This window comes from Chiloscyllium plagiosum, unplaced genomic scaffold, assembly GCF_037043375.1.
Source record: "Chiloscyllium plagiosum isolate Xiang-an unplaced genomic scaffold, Cpla_swu_hap1 HiC_scaffold_22, whole genome shotgun sequence".
NCBI classification, from domain to species: Eukaryota; Metazoa; Chordata; class Chondrichthyes; order Orectolobiformes; family Hemiscylliidae; genus Chiloscyllium; species Chiloscyllium plagiosum.
The window spans coordinates 31894580-31919628 of NW_028270160.1; the positions used below are offsets into that span (position 1 = coordinate 31894580).

General features: G+C 40.8%; 1 protein-coding gene across 1 annotated transcript in view; it reads right to left on the reverse strand.

Annotated features, from left to right (window-relative positions):
• Positions 1–15861: 15861 nt before the first annotated feature.
• Positions 15862–25049, reverse strand: part of cpxm2 (carboxypeptidase X (M14 family), member 2) — a 199249-nt gene continuing 190061 nt past the window's right edge. Inside the window, exon 14 of the mRNA XM_043712660.2 lies at positions 15862–23671. Within this exon, the coding sequence (XP_043568595.2) occupies positions 23421–23671 (251 nt within the window). The 3' untranslated portion in view covers positions 15862–23420. The remainder of the gene's footprint in view (positions 23672–25049) is intronic.

Below are 25049 nucleotides of genomic sequence, written 5' to 3' on the forward strand. Positions count from 1 at the left end.
ATGTAAGACCAGACTGAGAATATGACACAGGAGCCTGCCATGTAAGACCAGACTGAGAATATCACACAGGTGCCTGCCATGTAAGACCAGACTGAGAATATTACACAGGAGCCTGCCATGTAACACCAGACTGAGAATATCACACAGGTGCCTGCCATGGAAGACCAGACTGAGAATATGACACAGGAGCCTGCCATGAAAGACCAGACTGAGAATATCACGGAGGAGTGTGCCATGTAAGACCAGACTGAGAATATCATGCAGGAGCCTGCCATGTAAGACCAGACTGAGAATATTACACAGGAGCCTGCCATGTAAGACCAGACTGAGAACATGACACAGGAGCCTGCCATGTAAGACCAGACTGAGAATATCACGCAGGAGTGTGCCATTTAAGACCAGACTGAGAATATCACACAGGAGCCTGCCATGTAAGACCAGACAGAGAATATCATGCAAGAAACTGCCATGTTAGACCAGACTGAGAATATCACGCAGGAGCCTGCCATGTAAGACCTGACTGAGAATATCACACAGGAGCCTGCCATGTGAGACCAGACTAAGAACATCATGCAGGAGCCTGCCATGTAAGACCTGACCTAAAAAATCATGCAGGAGCCTGCCATGTAAGACCAGTTTAAGATCATCATGCAGGAGCCTGCCATGTAAGGCCAGACTGAGAATATCACGCAGGAGCCTGCCACGTAAGACCAGTCTGAGAATATCACACAGGAGCCTGCCATGTAAGACCAGACTGAGAATATCATGCAAGAACCTGCCATGTAAGACCGGACTGAGAACGTCATGCAAGAACCTGCCATGTAAGACCAGACTGAGAACATCATGCAGGAGCCTGCCATGTCAGACCAGTCTGAGAATATCATGCAAGAACCTGCCATTTAAGACCAGACTGAGAATATCATGCAGGAGCCTGCCATGTAAGACCAGACTGAGAATATAACACAGGAGCCTGCCATGTAAGACCAGACTGAGAATATGACACAGGTGCCTGCCATGTAAGACCAGACTGAGAATATTACACAGGAGCCTGCCATGTAAGACCAGACTGAGAATATCACACAGGTGCCTGCCATGTAAGACCAATCTGAGAATATCACACAGGTGCCTGCCATGTAAGACCAGTCTGAGAATATCACGCAGGAGTGTGCCATGTAAGACCAGACTGAGAATATAACGCAGGAGCCTGCCATGTAAGACCAGACTGAGAACATCACGCAGGAGCCTGCCATGTAAGACCAGACTGAGAATATTACACAGGAGCCTGCTATGTAAGACCAGTCTGAGAATATCACGCAGGAGTGTACCATGTAAGACCAGACTGAGAATATAACGCAGGAGCCTGCCATGTAAGACCAGACTGAGAATATCACACAGGAGCCTGCCATGTAAGACCAGACTGAGAATATCATGCAACAAAATGCCATGTAAGACCAGACTGAGAATATCACACAGGAGCCTGCCATGTGAGACCAGACTGAGAATATCACGCAGGAGCCTGCCATGTAAGACCAGACTAAGAACATCATGCAGGAGCCAGCCATGTAAGACCTGACTGAGAATATCATGCAGTTGCCTGCCATGTAAGACCAGTCTAAGAACATCATGCAGTTGCCTGCCATGTAAGCCCAGACTGAGAACATCATGCAGGAGCCTGCCATGTAAGACCAGTCTAAGAACATCATGCAGGAGCCTGCCATGTAAGCCCAGACTGAGAACATCATGCAGGAGCCTGCCATGTAAGACCAGACTGAGAATATCACGCAGGAGCCTGCCACGTAAGACCATTCTGAGAATATCACACAGGAGCCTGCCATGTAAGACCAGACTGAGAATATCACGCAGGAGCCTGCCATGTAAGGCCAGACTGAGAATATCACGCAGGAGCCTGCCACGTAAGACCATTCTGAGAATATCACACAGGAGCCTGCCATGTAAGGCCAGACTGAGAATATCACGCAGGAGCCTGCCACGTAAGACCATTCTGAGAATATCACACAGGAGCCTGCCATGTAAGACCAGACTGACAATATCATGCAGGAGCCTGCCATGTAAGACCAGTCTGAGAATATCACACAGGAGCCTGCCATGTAAGACAAGACTGAGAATTTCACACAGGAGACAGCCATGTAAGACCAGACTGAGAATATAACGCAGGAGCCTGCCATGTAAGACCAGACTGAGAATATCACACAGGAGCCTGCCATGTAAGACCAGACTGAGAATATCATGCAAGAAACTGCCATGTAAGACCAGACTGAGAATATCATGCAAGAAACTGCAATGTAAGACCAGACTGAGAATATCACACAGGAGCCTGCCATGTGAGACCAGACTGAGAATATCACACAGGAGCCTGCCATGTAAAACCAGACTGAGAACATCATGCAGGAGCCTGCCATGTAAGACCAGACTGAGAATATCATGCAGAAGCCTCCCATGTAAGCCCAGACTGAGAATATCACACAGGAGCCTGCCATGTAAGGCCAGACTGAGAATATCACACAGGAGCCTGCCATGTAAGGCCAGACTGAGAATATCACGCAGGAGCCTGCCATGTAAGGCCAGACTGAGAATATCATGCAGAAGCCTCCCATGTAAGACCAGACTGAGAATATCACACAGGAGCCTGCCATGAAAGGCCAGACTGAGAATATCACACAGGAGCCTGCCATGTAAGGCCAGACTGAGAATATCACGCAGGAGCCTGCCATGTAAGGCCAGACTGAGAATATCATGCAGAAGCCTTCCATGTAAGACCAGACTGAGAATATCACACAGGAGCCTGCCATGTAAGGCCTGACTGATAATATCACACTGGAGCCTGCCGTGTAAGACCAGTCAGATGCTGCAAGGGCTATTTGCTGGTCACCTGGCACATAAATTGAGTACACAATCCACACATGGATGGGGAAATGACATGTGGCAAGACATATTGCTCCATAAAATGTTACCATGTTCCTGGCACCATTTCAAACAAACCCTGACAGCTCTTCACTCTCAGCAACCAAAGAGCATCACTCAACCTCTGTTCACCACTAGCTCACTGATCTTTCATCACAACTAGGAGAAGGAATACATCTAATAGCTTTTCAAGAAAGGCTTATGTGGGAGAAGGATGCCCGCACAAAAAATGGTTTTAGAATGGACACCACACAGGTATTTCAGGCACATACATTGTATAAAGCCTAATTTATTGTAATTAACTCTCACTCTTTGACACTTTCCTTCAGAACCTTTAAACCCTAATATCCCAATATTATATTACGTGTAACAAACATGGACAATCATGGATCTGGGAATTCACATTTCCAGCAGTCCAGGTACAGCAATTGTGTAACCCTGCCAATGTCTCTGTATACCTCTCTCCTATTGCCAGGGAAGAATGTATACAATACGTGTGAACATGCAGTGAGCGAAGGGGTATGGGGTGGTGACTCTTCTCTCCCTTCACGAAGAGATCTTTGTCATGGATATACATATATATGTGAAGCAACATCAGGAATGAGATGTATGCCTATCACCCGAGATACTAATAAAGCAAATGTATCCTTTGAGCCCAGTGAGGCTGTGCATATGTTGGATAATAGGCTGCCCCACAAAGAGTTCCGTATGGAGAGACATATCCTCGATAACCCAGATGACTTCTGTTTCAATCCCACACTGCCATCTGCAAGATATTTTGTCCTTTATCTTTGCATTTTTTTATCCCAGGCATGCTGTGATTGATACAATGAAACTCTTGCTGCCTTGCATTATCTAATGGGATACAACATAAACCTTGGAGTACACAGAGTACACAACAGCTTCAAGCCAATGTCCCTAACTTTCATCCACATAGACCTGTGAATAGTTTTTGTTGTAATCGCAGCTGATGGACAAGTCAAATCCCAGAATGAAATCTGACTTGACAGATCATTTTTAAAAATTAATTTAATGTGATGGTTTTTCACTGAAACATAAGCAAACAAAGATACAGATTTGGCTTGAACAATGAAACAAGAATTCATTACACAAAAGAAATAAAAATAAAATGAAGCAAACCAAGCTATCTACACATATCAACTTTCGAAACGTTTCAAAGCACACAGCAAAACAAAATCCCACTTATTCCCAAAAACCATCAGTTTACAGAGATAGAGACCAGTTTCGATTTCACCCTTGGGTGACTGTTTGTGCAGAGTTTACACATCCTCCCCGTTTCTGCGTGGGTTTATCTAGGTGCTCAGTTTCCTCCCACAATCCAAAATGTGTAGGCTAGCTGGATTAACCATGGTAAATGTGGAGTTACGGGGATAGGGTAGAGATCTGTGTCTGGGTCTGGTGGTCTTCAGGAGGTTGGTGCAGATTCTTTGGGCTGAATGGACTCTTTCCACACTGTAGTGATTCTATGATTCTTACTGCTTTATCTCAATTCAGTTCCGTGAGCTTATATTAGATTTCTTACAGTGTGGAAACAGGCCCTTTGACCCAACACTCTGAAGTGTAACCACCCAGATACATTTCCCTCTCACTAACGCACTTAACACTATGGGCAAATTAACATGGCCAATTCACCTGACCTGCACATCTTTGGACTGTGGGAGGAAACCACAGCACTCGGAGGAAACCCACACAGACACGGGGAGAACATGCAAACTCCACACAGACAGTCACCCGAGGTTAGAATCATACCCAGGTCCCTGGCACTGTGAGGCAGCAGTGCTAACTACTGAATCACCGTGCCGCCCTGTAAGATCTTTTTCTTTGACTCACTCGACTAAGATGTTAGACTTTCTCAACTTTGAATAATAAATTCAGGTTTCTAATCAAACAGTCCTCATCTGGAAGTTTTCACAAACTACACACTTCAAGTGAAATAAATCATTTTTAATTGAGATCCAGCTTGAAGGGAATCTGACTGAAATCAAAAGCATTATTTTTTAGAAAAAGATTGATCAGGGTAGTTTAGAAAATAACTTATTTCAATTGAGATCCACCCCTCTGCAATTAAATTTGTCCTCTCAATTCTCCAGGACCCTCCAGTGTCCCAGACAATCATGTTATTTACGTTCTATTCCCTTCCTATCCTTTGCACTCAGCAAACGTTTAGTCCACCATTTATGTTAAGCCTCTTTTAAGTTAATTCCCATTTAGGTTAATCGCCCATTTATTTTGTACCCACTTTAACATGAGCCTTGCCTGCCTGCCCTGATCAGGTTTGCTGGGTTAAGCCAATGTGCCTGCCTTGTTGGGTAGGATAGCAGGCTGAGTTAGCCTTCACCCCCAACAATGTAAACCTTTAACTACAAGAAGACTGCCTATGACTGACCGTTATCGTGACCTGTTGGACATAGATAAGTTTCACCCCTTACATTGCAATCATTCAACTCTAAGAAGGCAGAATACATATGACTGAGACTTCCCTTGAGTTGGTTGATCTGGTCGGAGATCACCCCTTACACTCTAAACATTTGCAAAAACAATTGGCTTTGTTTTTGAGGAAGCCAAGTTAGCGATTGTACACTCCAGAGCTCGGAGGAAGCAGTCTCCCCTACCAGCTCCATACCTCATACATAAAGTTGGATTTGTGAACACAGTTTCCCATTGTCAGCGAATAAACTGCATCTATGATTGTAACTCCAGTGGGCTGGGTATTAATGAATATTCATAATATGCTAATAAATAACAAACAGATTTTGACCAATGAATATGGGAAAGCCATCCCAAAAGAAAGGCTCAAAGAACTTAATAGGATAATGGCAATTTGTCATTGGGGAACTTAATTTTCGCCTTGCGCTGAAGTATATTCCCCTGTCCAGCCTTCTTAAAATCGCACTAAATTCTGCTTGATGTTTCCTCAGGCTAGGTGGTCTAGACAGGGGTGCACAGTCTCAGTGTAAAGGGCAAACCATTTAGGACTGAGATAAAGAGGAATCTCTTCATTCAAAGGGTAGTGAACGTTTTGAAAATCTCTACCTTGGAAGGCTATCGAAGATCAGTCACTGAGTTTGTTCAGTATAGGGATTGATAGATTTTGAGATATTAATGATATCAAATATATGTTGGTAACATGGAAACATGCATTGAGAAGATGATCACAATATCTGGAATGACAAAACAGGCCTGGGGGGGTGGGGGTGTAAATAACCAGTTCCAGCTCTTCTATTCCTACGTCCCAACAGTGCGGACAAAGTGATACCTAGATGTAAGTGTTATACCAAACTCAATTCTTTGGAAAGAATAGGAAATGCTGAAGTAATTGGGAGAGTTTATAGAATCCCAGAATTATAGTGCACAGAAAGATACCATGTGGCTCATCATGCCTGTACAGACTCTCTGGGAACGTTACAAATTGTCCTACAGAAATGATCTTCCTCTTGAGTCACATAAGTGACAATAGACAATAGGTGCAGGAATAGGCCATTCTGCCCTTTGGGCCTGCACCACCATTCAATATGACCGTGGCTGATCATCCTTAATCAGTATCCTGTTGCTGCCTTATCTCCATAACCCTTGATTCCACTATCCTTGAAAGCTGTATCCAACTCTTTCTTAAATGAATCCAGAGATTGGGCCTCCACTGCCCTCTGGGGCAGTGTTTCCCTTTTGAAAACTACCATTGAATTCAGCCTGTTAATTCTGCCATTATTAAATTAAAATTTTACCAAGTGGTCGTGATTCGTTTTGCAACACCTTCTTTAAAGATGTCCAATTTTCTACCTTAGTTAAAACTAAGGTGACTGGTGATCCATGACATGCTGAACTAAATGATTATGACACCACTTTTCAAAGTTCAGATATCAATTTCCATTAGATGCCGCAAGGCAACAATTTGTTTCTTATCTATTATCATCAAAATCTAATGGAAAACAGATGCAGACAACCTGCCTCTCATTCCTCTATGGATTTAACCTCATAACTTCTCAATCAGATTATTAAGTACCTGCAGGCTATTGAGATAATGTTTTGCCAGTGAGCTCCAGATATTTAAATTATGTTGAGTAGTTCTCACGGCTTGGGCAGTGTGGGTGCCATGATGTGGAGATGCTTCACCTGATGAAGGAGCAGTGCTCTGAAAGCTTGTGATTTGAAGTCACATAACCTTGTTTCATGTGACTTCTAACAGTGTGGGTGCTGTTTGAGAGCCAATGTAATTTCATTGTTCACATGCACACTTTTGCCATGAATTATTTGTCATGGACCAGACCAGACCAGACGCCCTCAAAAACATTTAAGAAGGTAGCCTAGACCCTAACTTTTTCTTATTTTAAAGGTAGATGCGAAATGGACATTATGATGCGACTGGTCAAACCACTCAGCTTTAAGTAAAACAGAATTTCTTTAAACACTACAGTTGAAACATGAACAATAGAAAACAGAATTTAGAACAACTTAGAAAAACTATTGGAAACTTAACTGGCTCGATACAGCAACTTAACTAAGGAGCTAATCCAATTCCCGTAAAATCCCATAAACACACCAGTTGGCAAAAGGTAAATTCAAACACAGGTTCTTGCAGGCAGGGGAGATTTCAGAGAGAAATGTCTGCCTGCAATCATCTGCTGAAGCATGGAACCTTTTTTTCTTGCACTGTAGCAGCTTTTTTGCTACAACTAAATTAAACTAGAAAAAAGCTGAACTGGAAGAACTGACCACTCCCCTGTCATTGCTAAACCAAGGCCTTTCTAGACATTTCAGCACCTCTGCCTTTATGACTTCTCTTAAAAAAACCCAAGGCCAAAATAACCTTGTTAAAGTGACAGAATCGTCACATATTGGTCATCCTTGTAATAAGACTGCTTATCCATGCACAGCTAATGCCTACCAGTAAAATGCTGAAAAGATGATCACGAAATTAATGTGGGATGCTGATTTGATGCTAGTGCCACCATTTTGAAGCTCTAAACTAACAAAATCCCTCTCGACAGCTTGTACAGTACCTCATCCATGAAGCAGCTTTTCAAAAATGTACTATTTAAAAATCACCCCAAGTTACAAAAGTCTACTGGAGGTAGCCAAATGCTGAAATACATTTTGCTCAATGTAAAGCTTCTGCACAAACCAGTTGCTCACTGCATGGGTCTAATCCCAGGCCTTCCCCTTGGAACAGAACATACCTAAGAGAAAGAACAGATACCATCTTGAACAGGACAAACTGCTCGAAGAGGGAGGGTAAGAAGGTCTCTCACCAGCAGGGTACATCTGTCCAAGATGCTCAAGGAACAATTCACCTTCCTGAAGCTCAGCGAAGTATATGTGAGATGCTGTACTTCAATCAGGATTTTACTCATCAAAATTGGCCACAACCACAATCAGAGCAGAACTAGAACTATATTCCTTGTGGCTGTGAAAGTAACTATGGAGAGGAACGTTTGGGCTAGAGTGTTAATGAGTATTCGTGACACACTAATGAATTCAAAACAGGGTTCCCAACAATGAAGGTTGAGAAACATGACACCACTTGAAAGGTACCAGGTGCCAATTCCTGTACACACATGGCTTTTCAATGGCTGAAAGATAAAGAGCCAAAAGGAATTTCACTCTTTCACTATCAAGCTGATGTTTGACAATGAACAGGATATCATAGAGGCCCATACTCAGTAACCCAGCAGAAATCATACAGCAACAGTTTACTGTGTTAGCTCTGTTTCAACGACCAAAGCAAACCAAAGACTGATTACTGGGTGATATGTGCTAGCCATCAGGCTGATGACTTTGGTTTAGAATTTTTACACACTCTGCAGCATGTATATAATAAAAGCTATACTGCCATGTGAAGTGTGATACTGAAAGCTGTTGACATACTGAATCACCAATCTAACTACTGTACAGCAACTGTGCACTACCCAGCAGAGAAGGTCTTAAGGTACTTTGTAGTCTACTGTACACTATACAATCTCATTAGTGTGACCCTTGTCACCAGCTGTCCAGCATACAACTGAGCTTTAGGAGGAGGAGGAAAAGCAGGAGAAGAACTGGAAGAGGAAGGGAGAAAGCAGCCATGAAAATCTAATTCAGATCTGATACCATTAGCTACAATCCCAATTTGTCCATTCACTAGCAGTCCTATACATGTCATCTGCTGGAGGCCACTAACTTTTCAATTCAGGGCTCCCTATTGGCACAAGCAGCCAATGAACAGCACAGTTTGTCCTGGCAGTATACATTAGTTATACCCATAATCAGATAGCAAAAGAAAGGCATTCTGTCTTCATCACAATCCACACTTGTTTTCTAGAGTTTTAAGGTGGTGCTCTGTAATATAATTTTTAGCTATAAAAATAATTTAACTGCTCTAATCTCTTATCCATAATACAAAAATAAAACCTCCTATAAAATAACCAATTTAAACAACGTTTATAAATGATATCATACCATATAGCATACACTAATTAATCATGCATGCTCATTTCCATACTGCTTGACTTTGGGTTGGAATTGCCTATCTTTTATGCTTCCACCTCAGTTCCTGCAGCATGGCTGGTGGAAGTCAGTTGACTTGAAATGGAGTAGATGGAAAATCATTGGAGAATGATCTCAAGCAGCTCTTGGCTTTAAAGACCCAGTTTCCATTTACACCATCTCAGCATGAGGGCTGGCAAATTTGGCAATCTGGCCTGCCTGGCTAATAGGCATCAGTGGGATGGCAGCAGGGAAAGATAAAGGTTGCCATCCTGAGAGAGATGCATGCTCAGTGGAAGCACTGCGATTCCTCAGGAATGCTGGAGGAATACTGGAGGTCAGTTTGCTGACCTTTATGACATTTTTGGAAATGTGATTTGATTTATTCATTGTCATGTGCATTTTGTTAAAAAATACAGTGTATAGTGTCACCACTCTCCTATCTTAAATACAGAAAAATAAACAAAAGCATGAAATAAAAGGCAGAAAAATAAAGAAATAAGCCCTTCTTGTTAAGTCCTCCACCATGGGTCATGGGCCTAGTGGTTGGGCACGAGTGCCCTTCTTCAGTCACCCACTCTTTGGCAACATCTCGCCTTCACTGATGCCCTTGCTAATATGAGTCCTCACTGGGCCTCGCCAATGCAAATGCATCTGATACTGTTGGGTACTGCGCTGGCCCAAACTTGACTCCACCACTGCCATGAGTCTGCTTCAGACCCACCTCGGTGGTGCAGCCACTGCCGGGGTTGTATGTTGAGTCTCGTACTGGGTGCAAGCCTGCCTCCACTGCCGCTTCCATGAATCTGCACTGGGCACAGATGCCGCGGGGAACCCAAACCCTCTCCCCTGCCACCACAGGTCCACTTTGGGCTCAATGAGTCAGTGCTGGGCTCACTCACCACCGCCAATACAAGTCTCTTTGAGGCTGGTACACACAGCCATGATCACAGCTGTCTCAGGCTGTATAGTTGAAAGTGCGCGTCCATCAAGACCTCAAACGCACTGTCCCAAAACATTTCAGCATGCTCGTTCCCAAGTTAGCTGTGTGTTAAAACAACTTTTTGAACGATTCCTCGATCAATTCTCCACACCTTTCCTCTCACCATTAGAATTGTGGAGGCTAATTTTAAATAGTGTGGGTAATTTTAAATAGTGCGGGTAATTTTAAATAGTGCTCGGAATTTTCAATTTAGGGCTCCGTGTTGATTCATGCAGCAATGAACACCACATTTTGTCCTGGCAGTATATATCAATCACACGCATAAGCAGGAAGCAAAAATAGGGCACTCTGTCTCCACAACAATCCGCATATGCATGTTCCAGCATTTTAAGGTGGTATTCTGCAAACTAATTTTAGAAATTATTTAAATACAACTTAACAATTCAACATGCCGCTGGCTGCCGATTTCACTATAACATTACAGTAATACATGGAAATGTTTTCAAAGATTATCCTTGAAACTTAAAAATATTTAGAGCAAGAGTCACCTATACGCATGGTCACCTATACGCATCATCCTATCCTCCCCAGGAATACACTTATATACATCACTTTGCTAATTCATTCCATTAGTACAATGCTAAGAATCAGATGCAGATAAAAGAGATCTTGACGAGCATCACTAGAGATGTAACAGTGGAAATAAAGCAACAACTTCACAATGACAAAGTAACCTAGCAAGATCTTTTCAAATGATTTCCTTGTGTCAAAAACTACTGACATTATGAACAATTTTTTTGTTCAGTGACAATATTTTCTCAAATGTCACATATAGTAAGTTTCCACGAACAACTATGCAGCGGGATAAATACATTTGAGTCTAACCGTAACTACAAATTTGACAAACCATATCTGTGAAGGTATTTAGCAGAGTGCACTGCTACACACATAACATTCTCTCCATATAGTGAGGGTTTCATGAGAAAATATCAAGCACAAAATCAATGTCAAGTATCTATTGGATCAATACCAGCATTGAAGTCTTGTCAGTTCACAACCATATGTATTAATATCTTCCCTATTTCACACAAGATGGTCTGTGGAAAGTAGGATTAGCATGAATGTTTACAGATTGCAGATTGCTTGTGTGTGTGGGTTGGAAATCATATGTCAATCAGACAGAATATTGGCTGACTCAGAGAACCAAGAAATAAACCAAGCATTTACTTTATTTTATGTTGTAATATGCTTGAGAACATTGAAGTAAAGTTGAGATTAATGGTATTTTGACTCAATGGCCAGGATTTACCCTTTTGGGTCATGATCATATTGGAAACATTTCAGTCTCCCAATTCTTAAAAAAGTCAAGTAGTCACAGGCCATGATTTTCCCTGGGGTCAAGCACTTTTCACTGCAGGGCAGGTTCAGAGACAACCTAATGGCAGGGTGGAGTTGGCACTCTGACATTGCAGGCTCGAGTTAAAGGCATGAAGGCAGCCATTATTGTAGCAAGTCAATGGAATTTAGAAGTTAGCTATTGGAAAAGTAGAACCTTGATACCCATGGCAGAGCAGTTTAGCAATATGGCCCTTTGAGGTGAAGTTAGGATGGTACACAAGAGACAAAGGGACTTATTCTCAGAGGGTGGCAGCATTCAGCCAAAGTAAGCAGATCTGGCTGGAAGCAGCAGAATATGTTAATAACCACAGTGTGGACTGGAGGACCTGAGCGCATTTTTTTAAGGTCTAATGAGCTTCTTGTTTCTGGCAAACTGAGTGCATATTGACATCCAGGTGATGGGTTTTCAGGTCGACTGCCATCAACGGAGAAATCGATTGAGCAGCCTGAGGGCAGATGGCACTCCTGCACTTAGGGAAAGAAAGACTTATCTCAGAATGATCAATGATCCCTCAACAAGGATAAGTGTCCTGCCAACCCCAACCAGTAGTGGGTCTTCCTCCTGATTCCCATTGACAGCAGTTTGCGCGGGCTTCTTGATATCATATCCAGTGTAACACTGCCTTTATGTGAAAGGCAGCTACCCCCTCTTCAGCTCAGGAGTTCAGCTCTTTTGTCTACATTTGGACCTTGAATATAATTGAGTGAGGAGCCAAGTGATCCTGGCAGAATCTAAACTGAACATCATGAAGCAGGTTATCAATTTGTAACCTTATCCTAACTTTTCTGATTTCAAGCAGTTTTCCATTTATTAATCAAAGTTTAATCTCATAAGGGTTGCCAACAAACAAACCTGAACAATGCTGAGATGATTTTAATTTCATTTACTTTCATAATTTCTCATCCATTCCTATTAATCGCTCTAAGAAGGGTTAATGACTGACATTACAGTTTGATACAACTGACATTTCTGACAGCTGTTAAGATTGAAGCATTTTAATATGGAACTGGACTGATATATATAGACCAGACACAGTAAGTTGGCAGATTTCCTTCCTTACAAAAGAACATCAGTGACCCCATTGGGTTTTATGTCATGGGTAACTTCATAGAACATAGAACAATACAGCACAGAACAGGCCCTTCGGCCCACGATGTTGTGCCGAACTTCTAACCTAGATTAAGTACCCATCCATGTACCTATCCAAATGCCGCTTAAAGGTCGCCAATGATTCCGACTCTACCACTCCCACGGGCAGTGCATTCCATGCCCCCACCACTCTCTGGGTAAAGAACCCACCCCTGACATCTCCCCTATACCTTCCACCCTTCACCTTAAATTTATGTCCCCTTGTAACACTCTGTTGTACCCGGGGAAAAAGTTTCTGACTGTCTACTCTATCTATTCCTCTGATCATCTTATAAACCTCTATCAAGTCACCCCTCATCCTTCGCCGTTCCAACGAGAAAAGGCCGAGAACTCTCAACCTATCCTCGTACGACTTCCTCTCCATTCCAGGCAACATCCTGGTAAATCTTCTCTGCACCCTCTCCAAAGCTTCCACATCTTTCCTAAAGTGAGGCGACCAGAACTGCACACAGTACTCCAACTGTGGCCTAACCAAAGTCCTGTACAGCTGCAACATCACTTCACGACTCTTGAATTCAATCCCTCTGCTAATGAACGATAATACTCCATAGGCCTTCTTACAAACTCTATCCACCTGAGTGGCAACCTTCAAAGATCTATGTACATAGACCCCAAGATCCCTCTGTTCCTCCACCTGACTAAGAACCCTACCATTAACCCTGTATTCCGCATTCTTATTTGTTCTTCCAAAATGGACAACCTCACACTTGGCAGGGTTGAACTCCATCTGCCACTCCTCAGCCCAGCTCTGCATCATATCTAAGTCCCTCTGCAGCCGACAACAGCCCTCCTCACTGTCCACAACTCCACCTATCTTCGTATCATCTGCAAATTTACTGACCCACCCTTCGACTCCCTCATCTAAGTCATTAATAAAAATTACAAACAGCAGAGGACCCAGAACTGATCCCTGCGGAACTCCACTTGTAACTGGGCTCCAGGCTGAATATTTACCATCTACCACCACTCTCTGCCTTCGACTGGTTAGCCAGTTTTCTATCCAATTGGCCAAATTTCCCTCTATCCCATGCCTCCTGACTTTCCGCATAAGCCTACCATGGGGAACCTTATCAAATGCCTTACTAAAATCCATGTACACTACATCCACTGCTCTTCCCTCATCCACATGCTTGGTCACCTCCTCGAAGAATTCAATAAGACTTGTAAGGCAAGACCTACCCTTCACAAATCCGTGCTGACTGTCCCTAATCAAGCAGTGTCTTTCCAGATACTCATAAATCCTATCCCTCAGTACCCTTTCCATTACTTTGCCTACCACAGAAGTAAGACTAACAGGCCTGTAATTCCCGGGGTTATCCCTATTCCCTTTTTTGAACAGGGGCACAACATTCGCTACTCTCCAGTCCCCTGGTACCACCCCCGTTGCCAGTGAAGACGAGAAGATCATTGCCAACGGTACTGCAATTTCCTCTCTTGCTTCCCACATAATCCTAGGATATATCCCGTCAGGCCCGGGGGACTTGTCTATCCTCAAGGGTCTATTTTTTACTAAAACAAGCTTTCTTTCTCTGAAATAAAATTACAGAACTAAAATATAATTCATTTAGATTTCAGACTTTAAAGATGGGATTCAAAGTAATATTTTTAGGATTATGAATTCAAAATTCTGGATTGCTTGTCTACCAACATAACCATGGCACTACAATACAATTATTCACAGGACAATACTTACTTTAAAAATTATACAATGCTTAGATTAAGATTTTGGAAAATTTAGAAATATGAATTGTACATGATTCTGCTTCTAAAATAAAACAAGTTTCAGGTAATTTAACTTTTAACAATCCAGCCATCAGAATGATTTAATGTCAAAGAAAATGTAGCAAAGTGTTTCCAATTTTCCGGTTGTAGAAACATCACAGAATGTAGAGATTATGCCAGAGCTCCTGCTATATCTGAAATGCATTCCTCCCTGTCAATCTATAATTATCACACATGTTGAGGTACTAGCAGAATTAACACATGAAGCTCCATTATTTAATGTTAATGCACAACATCTATAAAAGGCCAGGCTGCTGTTCTCTGTCGGAAAGCCCTTTACATACTCTTTAAATGAAATGGTCACTTTGAAAAATATCAACTCCCACTATCAAAATCCTGGGAGTTATTATTGACCAGAAACTTAACTGGACTCACCACATAAACACTGTCGCTACAAAAACAGATGAGACGCTAAGAATACTATGGCGAGTAACTCACTTCCTGATTCCTCAAGACATGCCCACCATCTACAAAGCACGAGTCAGGAGTGTAATGAAATACTCCCCACTTGCCTGGACGAGTGCAGCTCCAATAACACTCACGATGCTTGACACCATCCAGGACAAAGCAGCCTGCTTGATTGGCATTGCATCCACAAGCATCCACTCTCTCCACCACCAATGCTCAGTAGCAGCAGTGTGTACTGTCTACAAGATGCAGTGCAGAAATTCACCATAGATCTACAGACAGCAGCATCCAAACCACAACCACTTTCATATGGAAGGACAAGGGCAGCAGATAAATGGGAACACCACCACTTTCAAGTTCACCTCCAAGCCACTGACTATCCTGACTTGGAAATATATCACTGTTCCTTCACTGTTGCTGGGTCAAAATCCTGGAAATCTCTCCCTAAAGGCATTGTGGGTCAACTCACAGCACATGGACTGCAGTGGCTCAAGAAGGCAGCTCACCACCACCTTCTGAAAGTAACTAGGGACAGACAATAAATGCTGATCAGCCAGCGACACCCACATTCCATAAATGATCTTTAACAAACAATCATAGTATTGAACGCACAAAGTGTTCAATATAAAATGTTGGAAGTGTCCTCTGTTGACATCATTTAAATTGGCTGAAGAATGGTCAATTAGAGAAAATTTGAAAAAAATAGTTTGAGATGCACATACATCAATTCATTATCAATATTATTGATTCAGTGAAGGAACAAGTGACAAAGTGATATGTTATAATGCTTTATTTTAAAGTGCAAGAACACTTAAGAGTTAAGGTGACTGTAAGTTCACAACTTAGCACAAATTGACAAATTAACACAGAATGAACATTACAGATATTTTACTCCATTATGCACATGACAGTTATAGATGTTACATTTTAAACTTTCCACCATAATTGTGAATGTACACCAAAAATATAAAAATATTATGATACTGAAGTAAGAAAGATACTGATTTCTAAGGCCATATTTAGAACCTCAGCCATGACAATATAAATTTTCGAAGTAGGCTTTGAACACTTGCCACACAGAAATGTAACAATGATTGTAAACCAACTTAAAACACTCAAAATAACATGACAAAATATTGCTAATTGAGTTTAAAGTTGCATTTCACTAAAGGGAAGCAATACAATTTTGAGTTTAGAACTATAAAAACGTCATTATTTTTAACTGCTACTTGGCTCTGTTAATTGTTCATGTTTCTATTTGCGAAACACAAATCAAAAATTTTGTATGCCTCAAAAGTCTTAAATGTTTTATAATCAAAGGTAATGACAAAGTAATTCTATTCAATTTTATTAATTAAGCCATTAATTTTGAATACTTTAAATGAAATGTCTCACATCTCACTGGTTAAGGCTCTGTGTTCTCATTGGTTATTATTGACTTGTGCTAATCAATAAGGATATTGCACAAAAGCTGACTCATTAGTTTGAATTTTTTGTCTAATCACATTCAATCACAATATCTACCCTATCATATTCCACAAAAGGAATTTTTCCATTTCAATTCCTCGTATCAAGTACAAGAAATGGAAAACTGTGACTTCAACTTCTGCACAAAATAGAACTCTTCTTTACCCATAAACTAATTGCATACATCCATTGGAGTCCTAGTTTGATTTATTTAATCACTTCAGTATGATATTGCCCACAGAAACAAAATGAAAGTTAGTGACTGGTGTGACAAGAATATGCACTATTAATATCACAAACAATGGGCTTGCTATCTATTTATTCTAGAATTGGAAAACAGACTAAAACTGTTTATATGTGTATAATTTGGCCTTCTTTTCTGTTTGAACCAAAAAACAAAAGTATATATGCAGTAAAATTCAATGCAGACAATTTACAGTTTGGACAAATCGTATTGATAGTGTGCATCCAATCCATAACAATCCATTTGATGAATTCCACAAAAATAGGCACATTTTTCAGGCTGGGTTCAAAAGGAAGCCTGAAATATGTGCCTATTTTTGTGACCGTTTCGTGTTATCATTGGTTCAAACCGAAATTCAACAAGGTTATTAAGTATAGGTTTATTACTTGATGACAGTCCCACCTTTTGAAATAAAGAAAATTCCAAAATCTGGAACTTGTGTCTGGGTGGAACCACAGAAAACAGTAATTATTTAATAGATTAAAATAGTATCAAATATAATAAAAGGTCTGTTGTTTGATAAACACTCTCAATAAGCTGCAGACTGTTAGAACTTTCCCATGTGAACTGTTTACATTTACCACTGCTCAAATCAATCTTATTTCAGAATGATTGGAATAGCATTTGAACTGAATAGTATTGAAGGTCCTTGCAATTATGGAGTCTCAACTGATCAATAAGATTTTGAAGTTTTATAATAAAAGCTGACAAATGCTTCCTTTTTTACCCCTTAAGAGTTTGACATATAAGCCTCAGAGACATAGCATGAAAATCAGAGATCAACAGGACTGAACAGAAGTTTGGACTGGGAATTAGGACAATCCAAGGATTCAGATGTCACGGTCCATGTAGGTACCATTGACATTGGCAAAAATAGGAAAGAGGTTGTATTTAAACAATATGAGGATTATGAACCAAATTGAAGACCAAAAACAAGGGTAGTTTTCTCTGCATTATTACCTGACCAATGATTGGCAAAGGACACGTAAGGTCAGTGAAATGAATATGTGACTCAAAGATTGATGTAGGAGAAGTGGCTTCCAGATTATGGAGCACTGACATCAGTTCTGAGGAAAATGAGGGCTGTACCATTGAGACAGTGTGCACCTGAACTGTGCTGGGACCAATATTCTGGCAAATCGTACAACTATGCAAGTAGAACGGGCTTTAAAATGAATAGTGGAGGCAAAGGATCATGTTTGGGTTGACGCAGCAAATCAGGAGTAGTATCAAGGCAGGAGGACAAAATAGTATGTGGTAAATAAAGGTCAGAGAAGAACAGGAAGGTATGGAGGGAATAAACCTAAAAATACACCAACAGTCAACACTAGATGTTAGAAAAATAACAAAAATGTCAAAATTAAAGACACTGCATCTGAATACACATAATACTCACAACAAAGTAAACAATGGATAGTATACACTGAAGTAAATATGACTTAAAGTACATAAATAGCCTTTATGGATATATGATTGCAGGAATACAAGAAGAAGTCCTGAATATTGAGGGATATCTGACATATGTGAAGAACAGCATGCTAGGTAAATGTGGAGGGAGGGTCAGTTATTCTGAAACAAGATTGATTTGAGCTGTGGTAAAATGTAAAGCGTCAACAAGGGAAAGATCAAACAGTTTATGGTTTACTGAACATGTATATCAACTGATAGGACTATTTTACTGTTTATGAATGTGCACAATACCATTTTTATCTGTGAAACAATGACTGTTTTCTGTGGTTCCATTCAGATACAGATTTTTGACAAGGATGGCATTCATGCAGTAATTAGAGATGACCTTGACTCAGGAGATCAGGAAATGGAATCAGGATGAAACAGAGTAAGGAAAAGAATTCCACAATAGGATTATGGTAGACTTGCTACTGTGTAACAGGATTAATGATCTCTCAGTAAAGGCAACTTGAGGTAGCCATGACCAAATGTCTGAATTTTACATCCAGCTTGAAAAGGAAAAGAGTGGGTCTAAGAACAGCACTTATAACTTGCATTAGGACAATTATGCATGTATGAAAGCTGAGTTTGCTGAATGGAACTGTGATACCAGGCCATGCAACAAATCAATCGTAAAGCACTGGCTGACATTTAAGAGTATTCAGAATAGGTATATTCCTACTATAAAGATAACTTATAAGGAGACTCATCTGCATGGTGAACTAAAATGTTATGGAATACATCAAAATTAATGAAAAAAATGCATATTTTCACAAACCAGAGTGGCTGAAGATGATTGGGACAAATATAAAGATTAGTGAAAAATGACTAAAAGATTACAGAGGAGGAAGAAATTACGGCATGATAGGAAGCTAGCTACGGCATTTAAAATGGATAGCAAAACTTTTGACAGGTAATTTACAAAGGTATGGGTTAGATCAAATAAATGTTGGTCCCCTAGGGAGTGAGAATGGCAAGTTAATACTAGATAATAAGGAAATGGCAGATGAAATTAACAAAATATTTTGTGTCTATCTGTAAATAGCTCCACAATGCCCTTAGGGAGGGAATCCAGGATTTTGACCCAGTGAAGGAACAGCTATATATTTCCAAGTCGAGATGGTGAGTGGCTTGGAAGGAAACTTGCATGTGGTAGTGTTCCCATGTATCTGCTACTCTTGCCCTTCTGGATGGAAGTGGTCAATTAGATGGTAAGGCATTAAAATTAATCATTAAAATGGTTAAAGTTGCGCACTTAGAAAAACATATGATAATTGAAAAGATTCTGTGCAGTTCGTGACAGGGGAATCGTGCTTAACTAATTTATTGAATTCTTTGAAAAAGTAACATAGTCTTATTGATAAAGGGGGAGCTATAGATGGACTTATATTTCCACATGGCATTTAAGAAGACGCCATTTAGAAGGGTATTAAGGAGCTCAAGGCCTAGGTGGCATGAGAGAAACTGAGTGTTGGGGTCTTTTTCTGATTGGTAGGATGTGACAAGCCGAGTCCTGCAAGGTCTCTGCTGCAGTTTTGGCTTCGTACAACATACCCTAATGGTTTAGGTAGGGGAGTGAAGACATGGTAGCTAGATTTGGAGAAGATACAGCGATAGCTAGGAAAGTATGCTGTGAAGCACAGAAGGAGGTTACACATGGATCAATACATTGAGTAGTGAGTAAATTTCTGGCAGGTGGACTATAATGTGGGAAAACATGAAGTTCACTTTAGCAGGATGAACAATAATGAAATTATTAAACAGAGAAAGACTGCAGAATTTCACATTGCAGAGATATCTAGGTATCCTACAGCTTGAGTCATGAAAAGTTATTCAGGTGCAGGGGATAATTAAGAAGGTGAATAGAATGTTATTGTTTATGTTAAGAGGAATTGAGTATCAACGTAAGGCTGCTATGCTTCAGTTATAAAAGGCTTTGATGGCATGACATTGGGAATCATGTCAACAGTTACATCTCCATATAAATGTGTTGGGAACGGTTTGGAGCAGGTTTACTAGCGAGGTATCTGGAATGAACAGGTCATCTTAGGGGGAAAGATTGGAAAGGCTGGGCTTATTTTCAGTGGTATTGAGAGGAGTGAGGACTAACAACCTGAAGTATTTAAGATCATAGAAAGGATTTTATTTTGTCTTGTAGGTGAGTCAAGAACTGGGAGTCACCCTTTTAGAACAGAGAAAAGGAGAATGTTTTTCCGTTAGAGGGAGGTGCACAATATTAAATATTTTAAAGGTGGAGGTAGATAGATTCTTATTAGGCAAGAGAAGCAAAGGTTATTGGAGGTAGGTGGACAGTGAAATTTGTAACATAAACAGATCAGCCATGATTCACTTGATTTGTGGAGTAGTCTTGAGGGGCCAAATGTCCTATTCCTGCTCATAATCTTTATATCTACCTGGCCTTTGGTAATTTGGTAATTATAGGCATTTGGTAAATATAGGCATTGAGTAAATGTGGATTACAATTTTTTGTACAAAACTTTCTTATAAACTCTCCTCAACCATCCTTGAGTAAATGAGGAAAATAAAAGCAACACATAGATTGCTCTACTTTGCAACTTCTGACTACTTAGGAAAGTTAACAGATTTAACTGACCGCAAGTTAATAGGGGGCGCGGGGTTCTGTGCAAACCCCATATAAACTTAAAATCAAAGCAGATCCATTTGGTGAAATTTTTTTAGGAAATGACTAGGCGATGAAAAAAATCTGGTAGGTGTTGTCTATCTGGGCCTCCAGAAACTCCTTGACAAAATACCTCATTTCACATTATTTAATCCTGTGACATTTGCAGAAAATTTTAAATACTGCATCAGGAATGCACTCCAATTGCAAGGACAAAATATTGTAGCTAACAGGTGTGGTTCAGCTTGTAGACATGTTATTACCAGCAATCCTTAGGGAGCAGTCTCTATTCCTGATCTGGACAAAATGCTGCCAGTATGCTAACTATGTTTGAAATGGCACTAAAATCTGTGCATGGCTTAAGAGGGTAAAGATATCCAACCAGAGCAGGAAGATTTAAATGTGTTTAGGGAGTGAATCTCACTATGACAAATAAAATTAAATTTAAATGAATGGAAATTCATTTATTCTTTGATTCTAAGCTGTACCAGTGGTCATGAAAGGCACTATATAACTGTTAGTCTTTCTTATCTCATGGATGTTCATGGGCTAATATAGAATTTGTAAGGAAAAATAGTGAAAAAAGACAAGGAAGAAAACAAACTTCACATTACTCTTTAAAGATCACTGAAAGTTCATGACCAATTTTGATAAGCTAAAACTAAACTATCAGAGTATCCACTTGTGTTATAAGTGACATAGATAAGATGAATAGCCAAGGTTTTTTTCCCCAGGATAGGGGAGTCCAAAACTAGAGAACATAGGTTTAAGGTGAGAGGGGAAAGATTTAAAAGGGAACTGAAGGGTAACTTTTTCACACAGAGAGTGGTGGGTATATGGAACGAGCTGCCAGAGGAAGTGGTATGGGTCGATACAATTATAACATCTAAAAGACGTTTGGATGTGTACATGGCTTGCAAAGGTTCAGAGGGTTATGGGCCAAACGCAGACAAATGGGACTAGTTCAGTTTAGGGAACCTGGTCAGCATGAACAAGTTTGACCGAAGGGCCTGTTTCCATGCCGTATGGCTCTATGACCATTTGTACACAAAGAGACCAATTTGATATTATACATTGGACGACTGTGTCTATACCACTATTCCAGTTATGAAAGCTCCACGCAATGAGTGAAATAGTCATTTTGAAAAGGTCCAGAGGAGATTTGCAAAAATCTTTTTTTTGTGCAAAGAACCTCAGGTACATAGACAGACTCATGTATCTTGATCTAGGTATCTTGAAGCAGCTTAGTAGGCTTTGGCTTGTATAGATCTATTGCAATAATGAAAGGTCTAAATAGTTTCTCCATTGATAGAGGATTGCAGTTTAGAAGATTGGGAATTTCGTACTGATATGTCCTTAATTTAAGTAAAGGTAATCATAGACTAGTCAGGAAGTGGGTCTCCGAAAAGAAATGTGAGCCTCTGGTATACACTGGTAGTTAATGCGTTGGATTCTGACTCTCCACCTGCCTTCAAGATAGAGCTGGATCATATCCTGACAGTGGCAGAGATTGCATCAAGTAAATAATACTTGTCCATGTGATTTCTGAGACCTCTGATCATCTGTGAAGCCCAGAGAGGAATTTACAGAGTGTGCTCTTCCTCCTACTGGCCATGTAGGGTTTTTTTTGCCTCTCAGAGGAGATTACTTGGCTGTGGGGGTAGATATGAAGTCAGCTAGGACAAGGTGTGGGTAACTGGGAGAAACTTTTAACCATGGTAGTCCAACCATCATGGAGTGTGGCAGGTTTGACAGACTATCGGCTTTTCCTACCAGATATTTCTTTTCATGTTTGGCTTCCATTTATTACTGTATAACTCATAACACTACAGCAAAAATAAACAATCCAATAGTTAAGGAACATTCAAGGGAATGAGTTTCGAAATACATAAATCGTATCATTTAGGGTGGCACAATGGCTCAGTGTTTAGCAATGCTGCCTCACAGCGCCAGGGACCCAGGTTTGATTACACCCTCAAGTGTGGAGTTTGTACATTCTCCCTGTGTCTGCATGGGTTTCCGCTGGGTTCTCTAGTTTCTTGCTACAGTCCAAAGATGTGGAGGTTAATTGCATTGGCCAGGCTAAGTTGCCCATGGTGTCCAGGGATGTGCAGGCTAGGTGTATTAGCCATGGTAAATGCAGGGTTGTGGGGGTAGGGTGGGGGCTGGGTCTGGGTGGGATGCCCTTCCGTGGGTCAATGCAGACTCAATGGGCCAAATGACCTCTATCTGCACAGTAGGCATTTAGTGTCTGAGAGTGATGGCCTGCCTTTCCAGAGTACTAGTAAAGTGTTCTTTGTATATATGCAGCAGTATGGCAAGTTTTCTAACTACATCATGCAGGAAAGTGCTGAATAGTTTAAAAGTTACATATGCTATATATTAAAATAATGGACAGAATATTGTGGCAACAAATAACATAAACCCAGATTGTATCTTGTTATTTTAAATGAATTGGCGAAGTTCTTTGTTATTTGAATAAAATAAGACTTGAACTGCGATCATTTAGAGAGGTCTTTTGTTCTATAAGGATTTCCTATAACTGGCGACGTCTGTGTCGAACGCGCCTGAACCGTTTAAGGGACAGATTGATTGGCTGCTTCCCAAACTTCTCCATTATCTCTTTAATTCTTGACAGATTTGTTCTGGTCAGAACAAAATGACATTCGGTTGCTCCCATATCGTATCCAACCTCACAGTTCCGGGTTGCACTTGAATAACCTTCAGCCTTGGCCGTGACCTTGTACTCGCCAGGATTTAAGAGCCGCCAATAGTCTCCATCAGTTGCTGGAACAAAAGATACATCCACAGGATTAAAAGGCAGAGCTTATTTGCCATGTTGCTGTAACTGTTGCTCCGCGCTCCATTGTATGTTCAGACTTCAACCGGAAATCAGCAGCAATTTGAGTGACAATCTAACAATTTTCTTTTTGATTGCTCTCTAAGTCTATTACACTGTTGAGGATTCAGGTTCTTTAATATTATGTATTTCTTTAATGATTGATTACCTAGCAACACACCTTTATTGTTTCAATTTGTCCAGGACATTGCTCTTATGTTGATCAATGCAAGCCAAAATATCATTCTTGTGAAAATCCTTCATGTTTATTAATAATAGAAGTGACTATGTTTGCTTCAGCTTTTATTGGAATATCCCATTTATTAACCAATCAATTTTGAGCCTCTTGATCTTGAAGTCTCTCCAATGCTTAATATACCCCATCAATCTTCTATATATTCTTAGGTTTGATAACATAAAACAAGGCACATTTACACAGATTTCATAGTAATATGTGTGTATTTTAATGTATTTTACTTTAAGCTTTTCCAGATTTTTGCTATTTTCATTTTCCCTTTCAGTACATTTCAGATGTATGTGAATATGGAATGGAATGCTTTTGGACTTAATTTCTACTAGGGTGGCACGGTGGCTCAGTGGTTAGCACTGCTGCCTCACAGCACCAGGGACCCGGGTTCGATTCCTGTCTCGAGCAACTGTCTGTGTGGAGTTTGCACATTCTCCTTGTGTCTGTGTGGGTTTCTTTGAGGAGAAAGTGAGGGCTGGAGATCAGAGCTGAAAATGTGTTGCTGGAAAAGTGCAGCAGGTCAGGCAGCATCCAGGGAACAGGAGAATTGACGTTTCGGGCATAAGCCCTTCTTATGCCCGAAACGTCGATTCTCCTGTTCCCTGGATGCTGCCTGACCTGCTGCGCTTTTCCAGCAACACATTTTCAGCTCTGTGTGGGTTTCCTCCTACAATCCAAAAATGTGCAGGTCAGGTGGATTGGCCATGCTAAATTGCCTGTAGTGTTAGGTGCACTAGTCGGGGGGAATGGGTCTGGTCAGGTTGCTCTTCTGAGGGTTGGTGTGGACTTGTTGGGCCGAAGGGCCTGTTTCCACACTGTAGGGAATCTATTGAATTCTTAGTTTAATTAACCTTTTTGGATGATTTTACTTGCTGTGATCATTTTAGTTTCCTCTAATTTCCAGATCAGTCAGTGATGGATTCTCAGCACGAACAGCTAAGTTTCTGGTATTGAGACTGGCTCTAATGCAATGAGGGGTATGTTGGCTTCCAAGAGACCAATTGTGTTAGGGGATTCTGTAGTCCTAGGTACAGACAGACGTTTCTGTGGCCAGCAGCGAAAAAGCAGAATGGTGTGTT